Source organism: Passer montanus, unplaced genomic scaffold (genome assembly GCF_014805655.1).
Source record: "Passer montanus isolate IOZ18808 unplaced genomic scaffold, ASM1480565v1 scaffold7, whole genome shotgun sequence".
In the NCBI taxonomy this organism is placed as follows: Eukaryota; Metazoa; Chordata; class Aves; order Passeriformes; family Passeridae; genus Passer; species Passer montanus.
In genome coordinates this window covers 13012159-13022893 of record NW_024372147.1, presented here as the reverse complement: position 1 = coordinate 13022893, position 10735 = coordinate 13012159, and the positions used below count along the sequence as shown (strand labels likewise).

General features: G+C 42.3%; 1 protein-coding gene across 1 annotated transcript; it reads left to right on the top strand.

Moving 5' to 3' along the window:
• Nucleotides 1–7664: 7664 nt before the first annotated feature.
• On the top strand, nucleotides 7665–9704 carry LOC120512090 (acrosin-like). The gene is made up of 4 exons (XM_039730015.1): nucleotides 7665–7864; nucleotides 8197–8462; nucleotides 8728–8873; nucleotides 9351–9704. The coding sequence occupies exons 1-4, from the start codon at nucleotides 7665–7667 to the stop codon at nucleotides 9702–9704; spliced, it is 966 nt and encodes a 321-aa protein (XP_039585949.1).
• The last annotated feature ends 1031 nt before the right edge of the window (nucleotides 9705–10735 follow it).

Here is a 10735-nt window from a genome sequence, read left to right as displayed (position 1 = left end):
TGAGTGTTTGATTAACGTACATTTAGGATCTCTGTAGTGTTAGCTGTATCACCTCTTTTCTGTGTAGCACAGAAAACTACCTATAACTCCAAAAACAAGTCTCTGCTTCCCCTTGCACCACTGAAGAAATGCTAAAGATTGGGATTGCTCCACAGATACTCACAAATGTTTACTGCAGAAAAAAAAATCAAATTAAAAATAGCAATTCAAAGTAAAAGCTGACTTTTGTTCAGAGGCCATTAAACATAAGATTTATTATCTTAAGTTTCATTGAGCCATAGAGCATTGCTTTGTTGGCAGTAGTTTGGAATTGGGATGCATTGGATTTCTGACTACAGACTAACCAGTTACACGGGGAACATCTAAAAGCTCCTGCAGAAAAATGCTGAAGTCCCACCAAAATCGGGCTGAAGTCTCCATTTAGTGTTGAGAGATGACATGCCTGAGAAATGGCTGATCTGGAGAGGGGCAGCCACTGACAGATGTTTTTATACTTCCCACTCCCTTTTCTTTGTTTTCTTGGCTTTACTTTTGTTTCTTCTGTAAATATGTGCATCTAAGAGTCACTAAAGTCAGTGTGGGTTTAGCCTGGTGAGCTGAACCTGAACAGCTAACAGGTATTCAATGCCCTCTTGGATGCTTACACCAAGAAAGTAATTTTTCTGCCTGACTCTCCTGTTGAACTGTTGTCCTCTCTTCCTCTGGCTCTCCAGCTACACTGTGACAGTGCATCTGTCCCCAGTTTTAGCTCCCATTTGGTCAACGCACAATTGTAAATATGTGTGTTTTCTAATTATGAAACATAGAAATGTGCATCTCACATGCCAGGGCTTAAGGAAGAATAAAATACATGCAGTCTGGAGACTTATTCTTCCAACCTCTAAATGCCTTTTTCTCCCTCTTTTTTCAGGTTTTTTAAATCTAAAAAAAAAAAAAAGAATAAAGCACAACATGTAGAAACTGAGTACTTAGTTAAGCAAATTGACACCAACGTAGTTATTTCACTGCAGTTAGATCCAGATGCAGCAAAGTCGTTTTTTGATACCACAGTTGTCATAATTGTTGCAAAGAATTCTGTGGGTCTAGCACACACAACATGCAGCAAATAACTGGTACTCTTAGCAACCACTACATTAATGGTAAACACATTGATTTCCTATACTATTCCTAAGGACAGAATAGTCTGATACCAGTTCATATAGATAGGCATTCAAAATGAATGCTACTGAAAATGCAACTTACCATTAACTGCTTACAAAAATTTAAATTTTTTAATCTGTATCCATCTGGGGTGAATGTAAAAAAATCAACCATATGCAGTTGAAAAGATAAGCCACAAAAAGCATTTCTTACTGCTGTAATTTCTTGAAGATGAACCTACTACATGGCCATGGATCCAACCTGACAGTGCTGTCTGCTGCTGTTGTTTTCCTCCCTCCCATTTATTTTCTTCCTTAAAAATATGTGAAATTTTCACACAAAATTCACAATGTAAGGTTTTTCCCCATAGAAAATAAGTGTACAGATACTTTTAGAAGAGGTTTGAGACTGAAATTTGAGATCAAGACAGACATGCAGGTCAATAGGAGATACAACAAATCTCTCAGCTGAATTCAGATTTCATGTACTCCATTCATTGTTGGCAAAGGAAACTTGCCAGACTCTCAAGAACTGAACAATGGCCGCCTGGTATTTGGATTCGGACATTCCTGGATTTGTTGCCTTTTCATACAGGCCTCAAACCACCAATCCCTGTACAGACTAAATTTGGGAAGGATAAATAATCAACTACGTGAAATTGTGTCAGAAATCTCATTCCACTGCTTGTGTAGGGTAGAATGATTGTTTCTGTTATAATTCAGAGATGGCACCCCACATTAAACAGTTGGGGTTTTTTTAAACAGTGTAACAAAGCAGTTGTTTGTTGTGCCAGCTTAATTTTATACTAGAAATCTCTCATCTGCTATATTAAATTCTACTAGAAATAACAAGCCAGTCATATCTGATGCTACCTTCAGTGGTTTCATGGCCTCACCCAGGAAGCTCCAGCCATTTACAATTCCAACAGTTTTAGGGACTACTTTCCATAATGTCACAAACTATCTTTAAATATCTGCAAATGGCCGTTGACTTGGAGAAAAATCTCTGAAACTACAGCTGTTTCTTAATTATTTTGAGCAGCATGTAACTTCCCCAGGGGAGGAGGGTTAGTTTTCCTGGGGCTTTTCATTCAAACCAGCCTTTCAACAGAATGCGGAAGGCTAAAGGCTGATTGTATTGTGCTAGAGGTAACACTGCAGTTATGTTTTTGGTATTAAAATGATATCTGCATTTCTGATTTGACTCTAGCTCATTTGTTCAGAATTAAGCATACATATATAAAAATCACTGCGTGCTAGTGGATGACATTACATGGAGAGAGATCTCCTTAAAATCTGTTCTACAACTCTATAGATTTCTTAATTTGCTAGGTACACAAATGAAAAATTGATATTTATATAGCTTGCACTATCAATATTTCTCACAGAGCTACAGAAAAGGTGAAAAACACACATATCCTATAATTTTTAGTTTTTCATCATGCTATGCTGGGGGAAATTTACAGATACGTTTTGTTAGACTTCTATAGGTAAAGAGAAATTTCAGAACCCTTACAAAGGGTATGCAAGATGACTCCAGGTTCATGTCTCAAAATGAACCAAATTGCTGAGTCTATTGAGAGAAAATTGCAGTATTTAACAGACTTCTGTGGTGAGCCACAGGATTATCCTCACACAGGGGAGTACCTGGAAACAGTACTGAGTGCTTAAAGCATGAATGCTGCATACCGCTCAAAGATCTTCTGACATGTTACATTCCCATCATGAACATGATGTGGGTTTTGTTCAATAACCTAGAATATTGGTAAGAATATTTTAAAAAGTAAGACCAGTGAACCTGTGCGAGCTTACTGTAAAAGAGTAAAAAGAAATGCGAAGAAATAGTTCATTTTCTATCAAATGATCTCTCAGGAATAAAACTGCGTCTGGTACAATTCAAGTTTAAATGTGAGTGCAAACTAAATTTCAGATTAAAAAAAGGAAGTTCAATATTCCTTTCTCATGTGACTCACATACTGTGATGCACAGCTGCAAACTGATTTTATACAACACCAGCAGGTCTGTCAGTAACCTCTGTTTTCAGATGCTGTATTATGATATAGTCTATCCATACCTATAAATTGATGAAAGAATAAAATGCTTTCAATAAAAATATACAATTCTACAGCTTACAGCACTAGCTGAACTAAGTAAACTTAATAAATTCCAATATATTTTTTATTTTACTCTGTAGTAAAACTATTGGCAGCTTTTTGGTATTTAATAAAGAGTGTTATGAAATTGAAAATGTAAGCACAACACTTGGCCAATGTATGTCAGAAAAATATCATTGCAATATAGCCAGGAAATCAGTTCTCTGTGGCATTACTGGATTTGTGTAAAAAAAAAACAAAAAACAAACATTATTTCAAATTTGGATTGTAAGTCTTTTAATCTTGATTTGCAGCTGTGCAAGCAAATGTGAAATGCTGGCAAACCCACTGTCGTTTACTTTGCAAAGGCAGAGGCTTTCTTTTGCTCTCAAGTATAACATCTCAGACCATTGCCTTCATAGAAGTGAAAGGTTTCACTGTCTGGTGAAGTCCAATCTTTTCTTTTTTACCTTATGCTGCAAAATTACTACGGAGCTGTTTTAAATCAGAAAAAATTGCCCAGAACTGCCCCTTCCCTACTATCCATCCATGTGGTACAGACGTAAATATTTGCATCTGGGAGACTTTGAAGCAGTGACATAGAAGAGAGTCAAGCCATATGTGTAGGCAGAATGTCCCACCATGCACAGGAATTAACGTGTCCTAGTTTAAAACCTGTAATTTTTTTTATGCCTTACAAATGCTCTGAAAGTTGTCTCTTGCTATTGTGAATAAGCCTTTTTTTTTTTTTTTTTTTTTTTTTTGGAAGTATTCTTTGCCTTTGCAAAGAATACTTCCAAAATCTTTCTTTCAGATTTCTGGTAATTGTTATGGGAGGGCAGAGGCTGATGGAGAAGAATAAATTTTAAAAAAACCCAAAACTTTAATGAAGCCTCACAAGGAGATCCTATTAAATATGGTTAATATTAAATATGGTTAGTGTGCTGTGGCAGGATTTCACAACTGAACACTCTAAGAACTAATGTATATAAGAACAGTAGTCAACATTATTGAACTCAATATGGTTAAGTGGCTAGCAACTATGAACACATACAGTTATCCTTTACTTTCAATTTTCAAACTAGAATACCACTTCATATAACTTAGAGTATTTCTAGATGTAACACACAATTTGAACATTTTACTTGGTGCTTTCTTACAAACGAGTGATAGCACTCTGAAAGTGATTTCTACTTTTTTTGTTGCTTCAAAACTTACTAAAAGTTTATTTCACTTTAAGTAAATGGACTTGTATCATCTTTGAAGTCATTCATGCAATGGGTGCTGAGAATAAGAATAGAGATTTTAGAAAACCAGTAAACTTGCTCATAATTATCCTCACAAAAAGCTTTTAGACTTGAAACCAATTACCCAAACCAAAACATAAGAAAGCTAGGCCCTGTCAATGTCACAGGTCAAACCTAAGGAAATTGATATTTTTTAGTGCTGCACTTTTGATATGCTGATGAAAATTAATTAATTTTCATCAGCATATCAAAATTAATTAATTTTCATCAGACTCCGTGGATATTTGTTTTTTAGCATTACGGTGGAATTTTCATATAGGTCTTAGTCAAAAATACAAAATAGGAAACAATGTGTTTTCCATGGGTACTTCCAGGAAAAAAAATCAATTCCACCAGCTGTATTTGCATATTTTTATGGTAAATACAGCATAAGAATGCGAACAGAGCAAGCCTGTTTTACTTAGAAATACTTTCTTTTTCTTCTTCTTCTTCTTCTTTTGGAAGAATTGATGGCTCCTTCCTCCTGCTTATTTTGATCTGTAATTAACAGTTTTTCTTCCAAAATATGCTGCTGTAAACACCTAATTAAGGTCCCTGCTCAGCTGGAATGGATTGCAGCAGGTTGATTTCTTTTTCCTCTCTGCAGTTAAAACAGAAATGATGTGTCCTTCATTTCCAACACCAATATATGTACTTAGCAGAGTGCATCTTGGCATACTGCTGATTCCTCCAGTCATGCATAACAAAAGGAAACAACAAAAGATTTAAGTACACATTAGTTAAAGTAAGTAAATGTCAACTATTTTGTCACAGCACTAAATCATTACTGAAATTATATAAAGCTTTTGTCTTTTGCTCTTTGTCACACAGCCTAAATAGAATTTTGACTTATATAAGTAACCACTGCTAATACAAAATAACAATGCCTGTACAAATAAAATAAACTGTAACTGTAATAATAAGATCAGAAACTTGCTTTTCTACAGTATGTGTGCTTTATTTCCTGTCCTACAAGAGCTGACCACCATTGTAAAATACAGTGGTGTATTTTAGTCAAAATGATTTCTTACCTAGAAAAATTAAAGTTCATCTTCTTTTGCAATAATAGGACACCTGCTTTGGCATGATCTCCTGGAGTAGGGTTGTACTTTCCAAACTCAAGACCACTTGGGAAAATGTTACCCTCTTCTTTAAAGTAAACCAGCAGAAAAATGATTCACCCAAGAAGGAACAGTGCCCACCAGGTTTCAAATTTATTTGTCCCTGACTTACTTTCACAAGTTGCCTTAACAGTAATTTCACGTACTGGTAAAAATCAAAACAGACCTCATCGTGCCTTCTGTTTCAGCTTACCTAACATCAACTAGATCCTGTGAAGTATTTCTTTAGTACCTTTAGCACCTTTTGGGAACACGAAAGTCTCCTTTAGTACCAAGCTTCTGTTCCTGATCTTTCCCCTTCTCCCTGAGAAGTTAACCAGACCGGATTTCTCATCATTAGGCCCTTTTGACCACCTCTCCTTTATGTTCTCATGGCTTTTCTCTGCAACCTTGCATTGGGTTTAACTGGCAAAGTCTTGTAAAGGGAAGCAGGGTAGAACAGCATGGGTGGCTGCTGTGAGAAGACACCAGAAGAGAGACACTGTTTCTCCCCTTCAGCTCTGCTCAGCAACTTCAACAGATGTGGCTGGCTTCTGCTTTTCTGCTGTGACTGCCCTGCACTCCAGCAGGTGAACAAGGCTGCAGCAGCCAGACTGATGAGATGAGACTGGTATGGGATTTACCAAAGCCGTGGAGATTGGCAAGTGGAGCTGAGAGTAGGACCATCCTTCCCTGTCTACTTCAAATTGAAAGGCTACACACCTCAGATGCCAAAACCATCTTTGTCAGTGTGGGCCCAGAACATCAATAGAAGCCACAAAGAGCAAGGACATGGAGTCTGCCAGAAGGTGTTACTGTAGCTGGCATGGCCAACATGGACTGTGCTGCATCTGTGTTTCACTGTGCTTTGTATAAGAAGGTTGACACTGCTTGGGAGCACTTGGTTTATTAGGCTTGCACTTGGGCTTGCACCTTGTTGCTTCCCCACCACAGTGTTGAAACTGGATTGGATCCTCAGCAACCAAACACATGCATACTGCTCTCTGTTGAATGTTTTTTGGAAGGACCTGTTGGCAAACTGATGTAGAGAGCAAGGTTTCAGTGAACTTTCCAAAGACGCTGTGATGCCCCATGGGGTATATTCCTGGGAGCTTTTAACAGGCAGTGCTGGAAGCCAAATGCTGCTGCCTGCCACAAGGCCTGCACACCCTCATGCGACCAGCACAGTATTCACTGGAGCCTGTCAGGAATGTACAGTCCCAGCTTCTGCCTCCCTTCCTGCTTGGAACTTTCATGTGTGGTGAGCCACTGGCACAGGCTGTCTAAAGAAGCTGTTCTATCCCTGGAAATGTTCGAGGCCAGGTAAAGAAGCTGTTCTATCCCTGGAAGTGTTCGAGGCCAGGTGGGAGAGGGTTTCAAGCATCCTGCTCCAGAGTAAGGTATTCAGACAGGGGAGTTGAAACTAGATATTCTTTACAGTCCCTTCCAACCCAAAGAAGTCTATGACTCTATGACTCTATGCTGCCGCTCCACTGTCCACCCAATAAAGCCACTGTGCCCAAAACACTGAACAAACTGCTCTGTGACATCAGCCCTGGGGCCAAAGGTACTGCATTAGTTGGTGGCTGCACTGAATGAGCCCTCACTCCTTGCAGTTGATGCATGCCACAGGAAGTGATGAATTTGCTATGCCTCCTTTTCCTACTGGCCATGTGTAGATCTGTGCTCAGCACATGGGACACCTGTGGGTAAGTGGCCTCAGGCTCTTGGAGATAGTTTGGACAACATTTGAGGGGTGTTCCCCATCCCCTCTGGCCACAGTTTTGTGACCCCCATGCAGGAGCTTCAATTCCTTGACAGTACCCAAGCTGCAGCACAACTTGTCTATGGAGGCTTAAGCAGAAACAGGGGTGGACAGACATATGTCCCATGGGATTCCCTGGCTCTGCTGTCCATGCAAACAATGCCATGTGGGGAGGGAAGCTGGCTGACCTTCAACCTGAGCAGCAGCAAGCCATCAAGCAATGACTTTCTGTCTACAGAGGGACCTGTGGTCTCTGGCCCATGTCTGCTTCCTATGAGCCCATGGCTCCAGACTATGACCCCATGGCTCCAGACTATGGTGAATTGCACATCGTTGGTGGCACAGCTGTCCAACCAGGAGCCTGGGCTGGGATTGTCAGCATCCAGGATCCCTGGGAACCAGGCACAGGGCACATCTGTGGAGGGTCCCTCATCAGCACAGAGTGGGTCCTCACAGCTGCCCACTGCTTCATCAATGCCAGGTAGGGAGCAGCAGGGAATGGGTACATCTCCACTACACCAGCAGGTACCCTGTCGGCAGCAGCATGGGCTACTCCCATTCTGTGTCCCTGCAGTATGCCCAGTACCTGTGCACTGCAGACCCCAACTGAGAGATTACTCAAGAGAACACTCTGTGCTCTTGCCACTGCTTTCTAGAAGCCTCTAGGTCAACATTCTCAGAGCATAAGTCATGCTAGGGCAGTCATACACACTGCTTTCTTCTCTGACTTGCAAAGGAGAGGACAGGGAACTCCTGTGCTGCTGCAGCACATGGCTCTGCTCCCTCTCATCTCTTTCTCCACGTCCTTCTTAGGAACACCAACAGGTGGCATGTGGTGGCTGGGGCTACCCGTTTGACTCAGCTGGGCCCTGAGGTGCAAGTGCGCCAGATTAAGCAGCTACGGGTTCATGAACACTATATTCCTGGTGAGGAGAGGAACAACATTGCCTTGCTGAAATTGGACAAGCCCGTCATGTGCAGCCACTACGTACAGCTGGGCTGTGTGCCTGACACCACACTGAAAGTGTCAGAGCTGGAAGCCTGTTACATTGCTGGCTGGGGTACTACCACTACAAGAGGTGGGTTCCCAAAATGGACACATGCTCTGAGGGCAAACTTGGCACATAAGGGAGATGGGTTGGGCTTCCCAACAGCAGAGGCCAAAGTCAGAGTCAGGCTGCCAGATGTCTGCCTCCAGAGAGATAGTCCTGGATCATTCCCCAAAGCCAGACATGGTATTTGCCTAGGGAACCCCAGGGAAGTCCTAGGGCAGGGCTTCACCCCCAACAAGGGAGGGGAGTGGCCAAGGAACTGCTGTATGCTCATTTCTTTCTGTGCTCACAGCTCAAAGACCAAGTGACATCCTACAGGAGGCCAAGGTCCACCTCATTGATATCCAGCTCTGTAACAGCAGCATCTGGAACACTGGGGCCATCCACACTCAAAATCTGTGTGCTGGTTACTCAGTGGGTGGCATCAACCCCTGCCAGGTAGGAGTGTGAGACAAGCCACTCAGCCCCCAGCAGCACGGGCAGCCTGAGTAGCACCACTCCAACACAGTCCAGGGCCTGCTTCGCCTGGCCAGTCACCCTCCCAGCCCCAGCTGCCCACCACTGTTAGGGCTTCCCTCCTCTTCCCCATTTACATGTCCTTCCCCAGTGCCCGCATTGTTCCAGAGGTATTACAACCAGAAAACACACTGAAGTGCTCTTGGCAGTCCAGAGGTCCAGATGCCAACCCTGGAACATCCATCCCGCACATCCACGACTACTGTGCAGAGACAAGAGACAGCCCTACTGTATAAGCCCCTGACCTGTTCCCAGACAAGGTTCTGAAGGCTCCAGCACCTGAGCTGAAACTTTCTCTACCAGGAATACAGCTCTGTCAAGAGCTGTGAGAGAGGAGACAGATCTAGCGCTGACAGCAGCTACCCAGTATTACCTTATTTCTCTCTTGCTCCACTGCAGGGTGACAACGGTGGTCCTCTGGTGTGCAAAGATAACAATGCTGCCTTCTTCTGGCTTGTTGGTGTGGCCAGCTTGGGGAAAGGCTGTGAGACAGCAAACCAGCTTGGAGTCTACACCTCCGTTCAGCACTTCTATGAGTGGATTCTGGTCCAGATAGACCCGCAGCCAGACAGAAGGACATCAAGACATTCTATGACTGCCCTAACCCCCCCTCAGAAGCCAAGGCCAATACCAACACCGCTGGACAGGTTTAGCTCCTGCCCATTTTCACTCCAGAAGCTGGTGGAATTTTTTACTCAGGTGCAGGAGCTCTTTCAGGTGCTAAGGAGAAAACTGGCCAGAGAAAGAGGATGAGCAGGATCCACTGCAGGCTGCAGTGGACCATGCCCATTTTCAGGGCAATGCCTGGTGATCCAAAGAGCCTCAGTGTCTAAGGCTTGCCCTATCCATCTCATACTTCTCCTCTGTGTGCACACAAATCCTGAATCTGACTTAGTTGTGGAAATAAAGTTGCCTGATTTCACTGCTATCGGTGTTTTCAGTCCCAATCAGTCTCCCATGCCAGGCAAGGACTTCCATACCTCATACATGCAAAATTAGGCTGAGGACAGACATCAGGCTCAACAGAGAAAAGTCAGTCCAAAGGACTGAAACTCTGCTTGGTCAGAGAGGAGGGCAAGGGTGCAGAAGAAGAAGCGAACACAGCTCACAGAGCAATGAGGGTCTTACAGATCCTAGAAATAGCACTTGGAAGTCTAAAGTGCCTAAGGCTGCCTACTGATGGGATAAATCTGTGTTTGTGCACAGTGCACTAGGGAAATAGTGGACTCTTTCATGGAGATATGGTTCATAGAAAGACCCAAGCTTTGCACCAAGGACTGGGTAATGGACTTGACATCCAGCCACAGACAGTACATGGATAAATTTCAATTAATTTCTATACTGTTATTTGAGGAACATGATGTGCTTATGAATATAGGGAGTGAAGGTGTGTTCATGTTTCACTAGAAAACATCCAATCCAGATCACTTAGAAAGATAGAAAAGGACTGGACTGTGTCAATGTTCATGGAGGGGGATGGTTATGGATACTTGGGTGCTAGTAAAGGTATTGCTCTGTCCATGTCAACCTGGTTTGTTGCTCACAGTAACTGTATAAGTCTCTGTGTCTGTTTCTCTATCAGTGTACCTGGCTCTTCGGAATGCCAAAAGCACAGACTACACAATTTTGTCCTTTAGGAAGCAGAGCTATACCTAACAAATAGTTCAGAGCTATCAGCTACCACAGACACTACTCATCCTGATAATTGTTTCCAAACATGAATTATTATACCGGCCAGGCAAAGTTTATCCATCTCAAGAAGTCTCATCTCAATAAGCCAAGTT

What these genes read in the sequence shown, in the direction of transcription:
- LOC120512090 (XM_039730015.1), top strand. Translation starts at nt 7,665, where the DNA reads ATGGCTCCAGACTATGACCCCATGGCTCCAGACTATGGTGAATTGCAC. An exon ending in GGGTACTACCACTACAAGAG is followed by an intron (nt 8,463 to 8,727) that starts GTGGGTTCCCAA and finishes CTGTGCTCACAG; the next exon opens with CTCAAAGACCAAGTGACATC. An exon ending in GTGGCATCAACCCCTGCCAG is followed by an intron (nt 8,874 to 9,350) that starts GTAGGAGTGTGA and finishes GCTCCACTGCAG; the next exon opens with GGTGACAACGGTGGTCCTCT.